At 49.7% G+C, this 14346-nt stretch overlaps 1 protein-coding gene across 1 annotated transcript in view; it reads right to left on the bottom strand.

Annotated features, from left to right (window-relative positions):
* Window positions 1-2: 2 nt before the first annotated feature.
* megf11 (multiple EGF-like-domains 11) overlaps window positions 3-14346 on the bottom strand; it is a 54230-nt gene continuing 39886 nt past the window's right edge. Inside the window, exons 13-24 of the mRNA XM_066701243.1 lie at window positions 12185-12331; window positions 10944-11078; window positions 9136-9264; window positions 8032-8160; window positions 7561-7689; window positions 7130-7258; window positions 6561-6794; window positions 5255-5373; window positions 4436-4502; window positions 3722-3778; window positions 2594-2791; window positions 3-2363 (exon numbers count right to left, since the gene is read on the bottom strand). Of these exons, the coding sequence (XP_066557340.1) occupies window positions 2188-2363; window positions 2594-2791; window positions 3722-3778; window positions 4436-4502; window positions 5255-5373; window positions 6561-6794; window positions 7130-7258; window positions 7561-7689; window positions 8032-8160; window positions 9136-9264; window positions 10944-11078; window positions 12185-12331 (1649 nt within the window). The 3' untranslated portion in view covers window positions 3-2187. The remainder of the gene's footprint in view (window positions 2364-2593; window positions 2792-3721; window positions 3779-4435; window positions 4503-5254; window positions 5374-6560; window positions 6795-7129; window positions 7259-7560; window positions 7690-8031; window positions 8161-9135; window positions 9265-10943; window positions 11079-12184; window positions 12332-14346) is intronic.

Here is a 14346-nt window from a genome sequence, read left to right as displayed (position 1 = left end):
CTTTATTGTGTTGTATTAAAGAATTCATCAAGCAGCATTTGTCACAATGACAGCATTCGGCAATGACTTCCCCTTGAGCGCTGGAGACGTAAACAACAGGTGAAGCGTAACCTGGACTGAAAACTCGCACACACGCTCGCACTCACACACACACCCACTCACACACACACACCCCGACCCGATTGACTCACCTAATGCAGCCTTGTATCGAATGATTGTCAATGTGTTATTGCTTCTAGAGTACATGTTCTGCATACCAAAAGTTGTGAAGCTGTTAAAACCACATTTTGGACCTGATTTAGATGTGATTTTGATCCGTTTTTTATCTTGGGTCCCTTGCCTCTCGGCCAAAAAAGCAGAACATTTTAGAAAGGCTATTGACTGGAAGCTTAAAGGACCTTATGGTGCAAGTGGGTACTGTCCTGTCCTGTCACTACAGCGTCCTGTCTGAGAGCAGCCAGTCTTCAGAGGTAAGGCAGTGCAGTGACGCCAGCAGTACACTCTGGCTGGAGTCTGTGGTAGACTGACTGGGAATTCAGAGTTACTGTGAAAAGCTGCAAAAAACAACGAGTTAAGTCATCCGAGCAGCATTCCCCTTAGTGCGCCCACTGCGTTGACTGCAGTATGTAGAGGTGCGTAGGGTAACACGGTGGGCTTCCACTGCGGGAATCCGGGGGAAGACTAATGGCAAACTGCACTCGAGTTTTAACACAACTGGCCCACAGGAGGAAAGGGTCTGTCATGCTGCAGGCGCTTACACTGGGATTTCACATTTCGGTCATGCTTTTCTGTCTTTTATTTTATTTTATATTTCAGCGTTGCAGCTTTTCACTAACAAAATTCACTATCACTACCGTAAATAAATAAACAAATTCAATAAATACATACATCATAAAGAAATACATAATTGATAATACAAAAACAAAACAGGAAGACCCCCCCAACCACCACCTCATAGCAGTATCTTTAATATGTAAACCATTAAAAACAAATACAGAAGTCTAACCCCAGCTAGTTCCAGTATGGGTTTAAAATCAGTAAATAGGATCATTTCTTACTATTTCTTACAATTTAATCATGCTCAGTCACCAGGGGCTGGTGTCAGTGTGAAGGAAGAGAGTGGGACAGGGAGAGGGGGGGAGAGAGAGAGAGAGAGAGGGAGGGAGGTTAGGGAGAGACAGAGGGACGGAGGGATAAACAGGTACCACAGCAGCTGGGATCTGTGGCAAAGTATTCGCTCAGACTGGGAGATGCCACAGGCACAGTCCCATGCAGCAGTGTCGTTCAGTCCTGGAGCAGCGGGATCGCACAGTCCCTGCCCCTCCGGCATCATGCCTCCGAATTCAGTCCCATATCGTCTCCAAGGCATAAATCCACGCTGACCTTGCTGTGGCCCCTCAACTCCCGGAGAGAGAGAGCCGTGCTGACAGACTGTCAAGTCTGCCACTGCTAACCCCGCCTGTGCCTCCAGCTGCTCCTGGTCCTGTCTGTTTGTTTGTTTAGAAGGGCAGCTCAGGTGAGAGACTCTATCCACCGCCCCGCAGAGCCTCCATTACTCCCCAGCTCTAAACTTGAGTCCATTTAGTAGCTGCTTCCAGAAACACTTTACTCTGCCTTTCCAAAGAAAACAGAAGAAGAATCACAGTAAAAAGTACATAGCTGGTGTTTGTTCCTCCAGGCCCTGACTCTGGATCAACGAGGGAGCGTCTTTCACTAACTCTGCGATCAGCTCCAGCGGGTCTGTCCTGACGCCTCCTTCTGTGCGGTCAGGCAGGGGATGAGGACAGAAGAAGTAAAGAGCAGTGTCTCGCCCCAGGGGTGCTCTCCACATCGCCTCAGTCTTACACAGGAATAAAATCGTCATGCAGCAGTACAGGGAGATGGAGAGAGAGGGAGAGAGGGGGGGGGGAGGGACAGACTGCAATATTCTGCTCCAGTAATTTCTTTTGAACCTTGTTATTTATTTGTAATTGATGTGTTTTTGTTCGTTCTTTTTATATATATAGATATATATACATACACCGGCATTTGTTATTATTATTGTCCTTCGCACACAGTTTCTTGCCTCCGCTCTGTCCCCTGTGTGTGCTAGGGTCACTGCTGCTAGAGATAGCTGGCTGGACAGTCCAGGTGTCCAGCTGACTGACCGAGGGCAGCAGAGCAGCGGGGGCCAGTGCGGGCCATCCTCTACGACTGGGTGCCGGGCGGGGCGTCCTCGGGTGGCGGGGAGTGGGCAGGGCTGTGGCGGACGGGCAGCAGGTCGTAGTGGCTGGGGATGTGGCTGTTGCGGGGCAGGTCGTAGGGGTTCTGAGAGTAGCTGGGCAGCACTCCGTTGGCACCCTGCAGCAGACTCACAGTGGGCTCTGAGAGAGAGGGAGAGACAGGAATCAGACACACACATCTCGGGCACGTCTGCTGCCGCCACTGTCCCTAGTATAACCACCTCCGCATGGACACGCACTCATGTCTTAATTTAAAAAAAGCTGCCCAAACCACCGGGCTACAGAAATACTCTTGTCTGAACAGGAAGAGTGTGGGACAGTGAGCCCCCACCCCCCCCTCTATTAGCCACCAATCCCCAACCCAGACTCACCCACTTCGTAGACGTTCTTGGGGGTGGGGGTGGCGGTGCAGTAGGCCAGGTCGCGGTGGGCGGGAGACTTCATCTCCACGTAGCTGCTCTCGGAGTGCTTGCAGGCTGTGCCGGGGGGGTCCGTGATGGTGGCGTAGGGGTTCTCGCTGCTGTTCAGGGAGCAGGTGCTGGAGCTGCCCACCGAGCCCTTCATGTAGTCTGGACAAGCACACGACAAACACAGGGAAACGTACACACTCAGGTCAGGTATGCGACCGCAGGACACGCTCGCACTACCAGCAACACTTTCTGGACACGCGCCCAAGAGGAGTGCCCAGTGGACCGGCACTGGTCAACCCTGGTCCTGCAGAGCCACAGCGTCCTCTTCCTTTTTTTTCTTTCATGTTTTTGTTTTGTTTTGTTTGAGCCCATTAACTTAATTGATTCAGATATTGAGCCTGATTAATCAATTAGTCAACCCATCCAAGGTATTCCAATGCTGGTGGTTTAGAGAGACCTATAGACCTGCAGGATTCCAGATTCTCTCCAGGAAAAGGGTCTGGACTCAGAAATATAAACATACTGATATATGCTGCGGAGAGAAGGAGGGCTGCACAAATGACGGGTCACATGGACAAAAAACAAACCCAGACAGATGAGCAACTAGAGATATCATCTCGATTTCTTGATGTCCTGCAGAAAATGACACAGCGAGAGGAGGGGAGACAGTGAGGAGCGGGTGGAGCCGCGCCCCTGCGGACCTAGAGGAGTCAGTAACAGACAGGGCACCCAGCCACTGCACGTGCTCCCCCCTCCCACCAGTGCGCTCACAGCCTGCAGAGAGAGAGACGGGTTAACAGCACAATCACTGTCACACACACACACACACACACACACACACACACACACACACACACACAAACACACACACACACACACAATGAAAGCACCACACATACTGTCCATATGGAGCTGCCACATGCATTATCAACACTGCAGGTAAGTGGGGTTAGGGGATTAAAAGTAGGAACAATCAGTTAGTTCAACGAATTCATTAATAAATCAGCTACAAGCAAACTCAGAGGGGAGGGGGTGCCCCGCGGGGCTCCAGGCTGGGGGGGGCAGTGCCGCTGCTCTGTGATACTGTACCTTTGAAACACTGCTCTACAATGTAAGTGTTGTGGCGTCTGTCCAGCCCACAGGCACCTGCAAGGACAGGAGTAAAATGTATTTCCAGAGTCCTGCCCTGCCGTGTTTCAGTGTTTCCCCAGCCTGGCTTCTCTCTGGCTGGATTTGCACTCTTACAGTTACTGTTAAGAAATGTTGGGCCAAACTGTGATCTGAGCAGCAAACCGCTTCAGGAATCACCCAGTTAGTGTTTAACTGCTGCTTAACCAGCTGATAATGAACCTGCTGCCTTCTTTCTCATTACAGGAGAAAGAGGGTAAAGTTAGTCACACACTGGTCCCACTGATAACTACACAGTTTTATCAGTGCAGAGCAAACTCGCTCCGATTAGAAATTAACAGCCCGTGATTTCTGAGCACAACGAACGGCAAAGAAACTTCACAGCATTTCTAGTTTCTGATCATATTGTCCTTCTGCTAATCCTTAATTCCAGGACGCTGAACCAGTGACTTTAATTAGGAAAAGACTGAAATACAAAACTAGCAAGAAACAACCATACACAAAAACAACAACAACTATATATTATTAATCACCGCTGTGGTCATTAAAAAACTATTAAAGACACATTAAATCACAAATAAAATATGCATAAAATAATGCATGCCGAAAGAGTAGCCCAGGGGCAGATGTGTGTGGGAGATGGACTCGGGAGGGGCTGAGAGGAGTAGAACTGACCTAAGTCATTGAGATTGCAGTACGGCCTCCAGTCGACACTCTCTCTGACCCCTTTCTTGTTCTTCAGCTGCGGGAGAGAGAGTGGAGAGAGAGGCAGTGAGGCAGTGTGTTTACAGCAGAGAGTAGTGCAGCACATTAACAAATTATCTTAGGAGTAATAATAATAATAATACTGTAATCATATTTACAGTCCTGACACACAGCGATTCGTGAATTGCTGCCAGGTGTCAGAGCAGCCCTGTATCTGGGAGGAGGAGGCTGTTCAAAGGAATGTCTTAGGAGGCACCAAATCACTGCGATACCTTTTTCTGTCCACTAGGGGGAAGCACGTTTTAAAGTAAATTTTTTAAATCAGGGAAGGACAGCCTGCAAGCTGATGGAAGTCAAACCACATTAGGAGACACAAGCCATACGGATCCTCTTAAGTAATCCATACAATCACACTACTGTTATATTGGGTTAAAATAAACCATTGTTGAGGTGTTTGAAAAGTGGGCAAGTAATATATATATTTACAAATATCTTGGTAACATACACTGACACACCGAATAAGAAAAGAGTGACACATTTCAGGAGATAGTGGCAACTAAAGGCATATTTTTCCAATTTACTGGGATTGCTTTTGTGTTATATTTAACATGTTGTCCAATAGATCTACAGTAATATTTGTAACCAGGAAAAATACTACTACTACATTTGTATGTAAACATGTGTCAATTTTAATGTAAACCGAGTGTTTAGTGTTCAGTGTTGTCTATCAGGATCTCTGGGTGTTCTGCTGGTCAGCCCTGAGCAATGAGGAGTGCGTGGGGGGCCTACCGTGGCGGACGAGCTGGCATCCAGGTCGTTGGGAGAAAGCGAGGGGGCGCCACACTGCGCCAGAGTATGGTAGCTGGGGTTGGAGAAACAATGGCCGCTGCCACTGCTCTGAGAGGTGTCTGGGAAGAGAGCAAGTCAGCACAGTCCAGTACTGCAGCTGTCAGGACAGGGGACTAACACACACTCACACACACACGCACGCACAGTCACCAGGACACGCACACAGCAGGACCCTACACCTGTCTGCCAGGCTGTCAGGATGGCCCTGGAAAATAAAGGGTTAACAAACAGAACAATTTGATTGGCCAGGACACCTTTGCCCGTCTCCTTAGAGAAAAACGGGGCAAAAGACAGCAACATAAAAACAGAGCATCAAAGTTTGAGAGAGAGAGAAGCTGGAACAAAAAAAGACATGCAGGGTTGACTCTGGAGGCATCATTCACTGTCAGCTGAGAGGAGAGACGGGTGAGAGTTTGAGATTGAGAGAGAGAGAGAAGCAGAGAGTAGTGGTTTGTGGGCTGCTCTTTGCTGCCCCCCTGTGGACATGCAGAGTAGAAAGCGTTCAGTACTCTGTGTTTTGCGATAAAGACACACACGTCCCCAGCTGCAGCAGACTGTCTGTGTGTCCTGCGGTGACAAGCAGATCTCGGTGACACCACCTAGTCATCAGCCAGCTCGGGACAGACAACCTACTGCATGTGCCCCCACAGCACGGCTAGACAGCTTGTTCCCCCCACTTGTTTTATTCCCCCTGATTCGGCAGACATACCCTGAGGACTTGTGTGCCCGGGGGAGAGGAGGCGATCTGTCTGGGCATGGGCTCCCTGCGGCTACCTACTCCTTCAGACTGGCGGTTATTTTCTCTTCCCCACCTCAGAGCTGAGGGACCCAGACTGGCTTCAATACGAATGAGTATAGATGGGCCTCATGCAAGCTCGTTAAGAGGAGAGATGGCACAGATCCCCAGAATCTCTCTCTCAACTCACAGAATTATTAATGCACCCTATTAATTGCCCAGACAAGCAGTGCAGGGGGCCCCTTTGACATTCAGTTGGAAACAGACTCCGCTCACTGTACGGCAGCTCACTGTGGGGGTGTGGATCTAGGCGGTTCTCTTCTCTGGGGTTTCTCACACCATTCTCCTCTGTCCTGGTTCTCAAACCTTGTCCGTTTCCTGTTCCAGAGCATGTCACAGACATTCTGACATTCTCACATGCTCATTCTAGACCCCCTCACTCTGCACTACATTCTCTGGTGGTGTTCTAGAGCTGCGTTCTCATGAGGCAGAGTACGGGTGACGTCTTACCGGAGAGGGAGTAGTCTGTGCTGGTGATGCGCAGGGCTGGTGTGTAGGAGACGCTGGGCATGTCGTGGCCCTTCTCCTTCTGCCGCTGGCGGTACCAGGCAAACAGGCCGAGCAGCGCCATGACGATGAGCAGCAGGACGATGATGCCCACCACCGCGCCCACGGAGTGCCGCTCCGACGCCAACGCTGGGCTGATCTTAGTGTAGGGGTTCAGCTCCTCCATCATCAGTGCCGCTGGGAGAGAGAGAGAGAGAGAGAGAGAGAGAGAGAGAGAGAGAGAGAGAGAGAGGCGGGTGGGGGGGGATAGGTTAAGAAACATTTCCCTGAGGTCTCATTGGAAGTGGAAAGAGGATTGAGCCCGAAGAGTGAGAGAGCGAGGGAACGAGAGAGGCAGCCAGGAGGAGGAGGGAGTAATACAGAGAGGAAATGTCATAGGAGGTGGAGAGTCTGAGGAGTCCGACAGACAGGAGGAGCAGAGGAGCAGAGAGAGAGGGATGGTGAGAGAAGACGCGTGAACAGAGGGGGCTCAGTGTGAAGTGTATGACAGGACTACCCCCCCAGCCCCTCACCCTGGTCGCAGCGGATGCCCTTGTACCCAGGGCTGCAGTAGCAGGTCCCGGTCACATGGTCACAGGTGGCGTTGTTCATGCACTCGCACAGCTGCTTGCACCCGTAGCCAAACGTCCCGGCAGGACACTCTGGGGGGGTTAGAGAGAGAGGAAGATGGGCTGCTGATGGCCTAGCAGGCTGTGTTATGGACTCCAGTCTATTAGTCCATTGTGTCTTTTAGTCTGTTATGGACTTCATACGGCAGGTGTCTATTTATGGGGGATCTCCAGGGCTGGAACTGATCCCCCCCACTGTACAGTATTACTATTACACTATTACACTGTACATTATTATTGCACTATTTCACTAATGCGTAAAGAGATGCTCTGAGTTGTACTCTAGTTTTGGCCAGCGCAGGCTGGATGGTTGGGGGATGGTTGTTGGTACTCACTCTGCTCACAGTAGGGGCCCACGAACCCGGTGCGGCAGGCACACTGGCCGCCGATGTGGTCACAGTCAGCCCCGTTCTGACAGCGGCACACTTCTGCACAGTCCCGACCAAAAAACCCAGTGGGACAGCCTGCAGAAGACAGGGAGACAGAGAGGGAGTGGTACAGTGGGAAAGAAGAAGACAGGGAGGAGACAGGGAATGTGAGTAACTAACTGCACATGCACAATCCACCTTAAAACAGTGCAGCAGCCTTCTGGAAATTCACTGCTTCTAATTAGTTAGTTGAACTAATTATTAAATTAACTGAACCTGGCTCACCCTGCCCCCCCGGCTCTGAGTCACAAAGAGGCATGAATAACACCCACTGGGCTACAGCCTGGGTGGACCGGGTTCGAGGGGAGAACGGAGGCCTGTGTGCAGTTCCGGCTGGCAGTGTGTGTGTGTGGCACTGGGCAGTGGCGGGGGACTCACGCTGGGTGCAGTAGAGGCCGGTCCAGCCAGGGCTGCACTTGCACTCTCCGTCGTAGGTGCTGCACTGGGCTCCGTTGTGGCAGTTGCAGGTGTGGATGCAGTCGGGCCCCCAGTAGCCGGGGGGGCAGGCTAAGAGGGACATGGAGACCGAGGCTCAGACTACAACTCCCAGCATCCCCTCTGAGCACCCTGACACCTCCCAGAAGATACAGGATGAGGAAGGGGAGGGGGGGTGAATCTATTTGGTGGGTTAGTGAATGCAGTGTTTCTCTTCTGTCATTGTCTCCTCATTAAGCGTTGTCAGAACCCCTAAAGCTGGCCGGAGATCAGTGTGGCGTCGCGTCTCTAGTGCTGCTTCGTACCCGAGGCGTGAAGACACAGCCTCAGTGTGGGGACTTTACACCGACTCATCACCATTTCAGATACAAAGGTCAAATCTAAATAATGAGCTTCTGAAAGCTGCTGGATTCCTCCGTCTTTAGTTTTTTTTTTAGGGCCTTGAAAATAACTGTTAATAACAGGGACACGCTCAGCGACTCCACAAGCAGAAAAATAACTAAAACAATTTACACCTCTTTCATCCGATTCCAGCAAATTTAAATACGTTTCTGTGACGGCCAGGTTGCATGGGTGTCCCCTCGCTGCAGAATGTCATGCTTCAAAGGGTTATGAGATTCGCTGTTGGGAGAGGCTCTGGCTCCAATTACAGCCTGAGCTAAGAGCCTGGCGCGCTGTAACCAGGGGACTCAGCCCCGGCACCGATGGGCCTGCCTTCCTCCCACCACCGCCACTGCCTCTGCGCTGGCAGGCCAGGGCTGTGCTTTGGCACAAGAAACCCTTCTCTCAACATGTTTGTGCAAAAATGTTTTGTGTGTTTATTTGTGTAACCTCACAGTTGACATTGTGCCCAGTTTTAAAAATTAATAAATATATACATTAATAAATCTTGTGTTGCAGCTGAGGAGAGCTGCTATGATTTCTGAAACCCCCCACCCCTGCAGTTCTGAAATCTGCCCCCCATCCCCACACCCTCCTCTCTCTCTATTGGCTTTAATCAATGGGAACCAGCAGGACGCTGTGCTGCGCAGTGCCAGAGCCTCCTACCCTGGGAGCAGTCATTGCTGATCCAGCCGGGGAAGCACTGGCAGGAGCCGTCGATGGGGTTGCAGGTGCCGTTGTTGGTACAGGAGCACACCTCTGCGCAGCTTTTCCCAAACCGGCCACTGGCGCACACTGCGGACACAGAGAGGTCAGGACAGGACACTGTAACACACACACACACACACACACACACACACACACACAGACGATGCAGAGCAGAGCAATGGGTACAGGACAAAAGTAAAAGACACACAGACAGAGATTGCAAGACAAAGCCGTCTCACTATAGCTGACTGAAAGACACACGGGCACAGACACGTCAGATGAGGAGGGACTTTAAAATAAAAGGGAGAAAAGTGCTAACGGTCCCAACGGAGTGCGTGACCTCCCGACTGGAGGGCTGCAGTTATTAACACTCTGCTGCTTTGGAGCCATGGTCCAGACAAGGCGAAGAATATTCAACAGAATTAAAATAGCGCTTGTGTACATTTTTTATAAAATTAATATTTAAATGCTTCATGACATTCTGTTAAATTACATCTTTAATTTAAACATTTGAAAGCTTGGAGCATCGCCTGTCTTCCAGGTCTGAAAATGGGCGAAGGGCGACCGGGTCTGATGAGAGCCTGGTCTCAGGACCTGGATGTGTAAGACTACACACAGAAACTAGGACTAGGGCCCAAGAGGCTGGGTCTCTCCTCCCGAGCTGAGAGGAGCGGGAGAGGCTGCGGAGGGAAGGTAGTCTATTTTACAAAAAAAAAACTTGCAAATTAAATTATTTTAGATCTGCTTTTTTATTATTCTATTTCAACAAGTTTTTTTGACATCTTCTTCTTCTTCCTTCCTGGAGTTCTTTCAACATCCTCAAAGCCGGCACTCACTTATTTGCATTTCACTCTGTTTTTTATTATTATTTTCCTTTAGTTCCAGGCGGCGCTTCCCTGCGAGTGACTCCTTCAGACGCGAGACGTGACGGAGGGCAATGCCATCGCGGGGCCCACTTGTGCCCAGCTGGCGAGCCGCGTCTCCCCCGGAGCAATCGAGATCGGCACACTAACTGAATGATTTTATTATTATTTTGTAGTAGTAGTATATATTTTATCATATATAAATATATCACTATCTTCCCTTCATACTTCTTGAGAGAGTTTTCCGATCCATGAAAGTGAATTCTAGATGTCCCCCAAGCTGCTTCATCTTAATTCAAGCGGAGACTGGTTTAATTATCGGGGGGAAGAAAAGTTATATCTATATTTAATCCTGTTTTAACGAGGCAGCCCTGCTCTCCGCGGGCAGCTGGAGAGATGGGCAGCCATCCGCTCATTAAAGCCCAGCTCCCTCACAGTGGTGTAACGTGCAGTGGGAGCCGCACACACAGCAGCCTGGCGAAGAGCAGCTGACAGAAACCCAGGGTCAGAGGTCGGTCGTAATTGGGCAGCCGCAGCCCTCTGTGCCGCGGGGGGGGCTCTCTGACACCCCCGCGTGTGGCGAACATTTAATTAAGCCCACATTGATAATAAGGCCCTGTCAACCCCCTCCTGAGGTAAGTTGTCCCTGACCTGTGCTTAACCCCAGCTGACAGGCGGGGCGTTTCTTTAAGGGGATTTTTTTTTTTTCCCCGCTGTGTGTGTCAGTAAATGGTCTTATTAGGGGGAAAACAAACACCACTGTGTACACACACCCATACACACTGACTACTGCTGCAGTGTTGCACTGGACTATAAACGACATGTGTGGTGTTTTAGAGCATAGAAATTACATTGAAAGTAAATTGAAATAACTACTATCCAGCAGGAGGAGGGGACACTTGCCTTGGTTGCACAGAGAGCCGAAGAAGCCGGGCAGGCACTCACAGTGGCCGGTGATGTGGTGGCATGGCCCGGTGCTGTGCACACACTGTGGGCACGCCTGACTGCAGTGGTGACCATAGAACCCTGGGGAACAGACTGAGAGAGGGGGAGAGAAGGAGTAGGGAAGAGGAGGAAGGTTGGGCAGGAGAGAGGGACAGAGAGAGGAGAGAGAGAGGGGAAGGGAAAGAGTAAGGTTTTACAGAGGAACAGAATGAGAAACAGCGCACTGTGCTGTTTGCAGAGCGTGACGCGGCGTCTGATTCCTCCACAGAGGATAAACGGACCAGATCCCACAGCCAGCAGTAGAGACAATGCGTTGCTCAGGAAGGCAGACTGCGCCGTTTGTGCTGATGGTTTGGCAAACAACATCCCGCCCCGCCACCAGTGGGAAAGGCAGGAGACTCACAGGAGAATTTGGATCGTTTGTCTTGCGGGTCACAGCCCTGTCTCTTTCTCCCATTCCAAAGCCATCTTTCTTCATTACATTCTTAATTTGCCTTAATTGCTGTACATCTAAGTGGTGACACAGTGTTTTGTTAGTTGACCTGTTTTTTTTTGTTGTTGTTTTTTTTCACGCTTGTGGGTTGTTTTATTTATTTATTTTGCTGGCGTTGGCTTTCGCAATTAGGGTTATTGGCTAATTGGCTCATGCTGTAGGGACAATTAATCTCCTAAAACAGCCTCCAGCTTCTGTTAACAGTCTTGGCTTCCACAGACGAAAACACAAATCACTGCGGCCCTCACGCCGGCGCAGTGCGTAAGGGAAGTTTATAAAAATATAAACAGCTTTGATTTCTCTCCTGTGCCGACTCTCTGCCATGGCACTGGAAAGCTCATTTCAGTAATGAATCGAGAGAAAACAAGCGCCCTGAACTATTATTAAAGACTTTCACTTATTTTCAGGGTTTCAATTAAGACTTGTGACATTGACGTGGTGGGGCAACTCATAATAACAAATGGAATAGAAGGCCCTAATGTAACAGCAGATAGTGTGTGAGTGTGTGTGTGATTGTGTGTGTATGCGTGTGTGTGAGTGTGTGAGTGTGTGAATGTGTGTGTCTGTGTGCATGCACATATGCAAGTGTGTGTGTGAGTGTCAGTAGTTGTGGGGGTGCATGTCTGTGTGCTCCTGTGCTTGCATGTTTCCGTGTGCATTTTCTCAAGGGCATGTCATGGCCGGGGGGAAGGGCATGGTGTCTTACTGCGCTGACAGGTGTTGCCACGGTAACCAGGTGCGCACTCGCAGGTGCCGTCCTCCGGGGAGCAGGAGCCGCCGTTGTCACAGTTGCAGGAGACGGAGCAGTTGGGCCCCCAGCGGCCCTGGATGCAGACGTTGTCACAGTGGATTCCTGCAGGGAGACACAGGCCTGGCCATTAACACAGCTCTGTGCTTTTATGTGGGGCAGGGTGGGTCGCCATCTGAGCCGAGTGTTTTATCACAGAGGATCAGTTTGTGTCTTTGGGAACATTTAAAAATAGACTGGATGGCCTCCTCTCGTTTGTAAACTTTCTTATGTTTTTATGTGTGGCACAGAGGGGACTCCGGCCCCTGGGAGACTCATGATACTTTGCATCACTGTGCACTAATTAACGGAGATAAACTCTCTCACAGACTCACACTCTTACAAACTCTTAAACACTCTTTCACACAAACACACACTCTTTCTCTCAAAGTCACACACACTCCTTCAAACTTCTCAAACACACACACACCTTCTCTCTCTCTCACACACACATACGTACACGCACTCACTCTCTCTCTCTCTCACACACACACACACACACACAATTTCTCAAACACACACCCTCACACAAACACACACACTCTCTCTCAAATACACACACACTCACGCAAACACACACACACACTCTCTCTCTCAAACACACACACACACACACTCTCAAACAGACGGCACTCAGAGCCCCACACTAAGAGCAGGAGCTTTTCAGTGCATCTGCATTTCCCAGGTCTGCCAAGGGCTGCTTCCGAAAGGCGATTTCAGTAATAAAACGTTCTGCATGATTGGCAATTCATGCAAGCACCCTCCCCCCTCCACTTCCACTTAAGCATTTGTATAGCTTTCTGGAAGATCTGCTGAAACTCATGCGGATCGTTCTGCGCTGGTTTAAGTCACTGTAAAATCCCATGTAAGAGCATTACATAACTGCTGCCAGGACCTCCAGGTTTAATAGGTAGCCCACTATACATCTGGGATTTCTGGGATTTGTTTCAGAAGGAAAAGGGCTTTGCTGCTAAGATTACAACCCTTTTTTTTGCTTGTTTAAATAAAAAATATTATTAAAAAATGAATAAGTAATTAATAATTAAAGCACCTGAAGAGTCCAGGGAGAGAAGGATTAGAGTTCTTTTCTGGTTGTTTTGGGGAGGGGGGGTGTCATACAAAATCAATACATCATAGGATTTAGAGGATAGGAGACACTTTTCACTTTTCAATAATCCTGCCTGCATCAGCCTGCATTTCAATACAATCGTTTAAAGATCCTCAATTAAAGAAAAGAAAGGAAACAGTCTGACAGATCTGCCTGTGGCCATTCTTCTGCCCACTCCACTCTGGCTCTTCATTAAAAAAAAAAGTATCGAAGGAGCGAGCGAGTGTGCCATTCCTGCTCCTCTCTCTCTCTGTCAGCGAGCGGGCGCTGCTGTAGGGAGCACGGCCGGTCTGGGGGGACCCTGGACGACTAGAGAGAGGCGATGTAGAGAGGGGGAGAGAGAGCGAGAGAGGGGGAGCGAGTGTTTTTGGACGGGTTCCCTCCGTGCACGCCAGCCTCTCCGGCCCTGTGTGGGGCTGCCGCTCGGCACGGGCTCACGGCAGGCCTTTCAACACTGCGCTCATTTGGAAAATTAGCCTCGCCTGTCGGAGCCTCATTTGAAATTTCCTTTGACTGGAGACTCTCGGAGTGCAGGACGCCATTAAGGCACCATTAATCAAATACCTTTGAATTAAACCGGTGAAATTCAGAAAAGCTCATTTTTGAAACCGCAATTACAGTCAAAAGCTGGGGAAAGAGGGAGAGAGAGACAAGAGCAAGAAAGAGAGAGAGAAGCTGTAACTCATCCCCGAAAAACATCAAAGGGAGCACAGAGCAGCAGTGGGTGGCAGGGGTCAGAGTACGTTGTCATTTTCTCCACAATCTCCTTAACTCCACTGAATAACCGGGGAAATTAATCTGAAGGTTCAGATTAATTGGCGGAAATGAATTTTTTATCCCCCTTTTATTTTCAGCCACAAATGAATGAGGACATGATCCTCTGAGGCTAATGGATGCGGACGGCTGCTCCTTTAGAAAACCGGGGAGAAAAGAAGAAGCAAGAGAAGAAAGAAAGGAAGAAAGAAATTCCAGA

Source organism: Amia ocellicauda, chromosome 4 (assembly GCF_036373705.1).
Source record: "Amia ocellicauda isolate fAmiCal2 chromosome 4, fAmiCal2.hap1, whole genome shotgun sequence".
Classification (NCBI taxonomy): Eukaryota; Metazoa; Chordata; class Actinopteri; order Amiiformes; family Amiidae; genus Amia; species Amia ocellicauda.
Note: the sequence above shows the minus strand (reverse complement) of the source record. Positions and strands in the feature narration are given on the sequence as shown.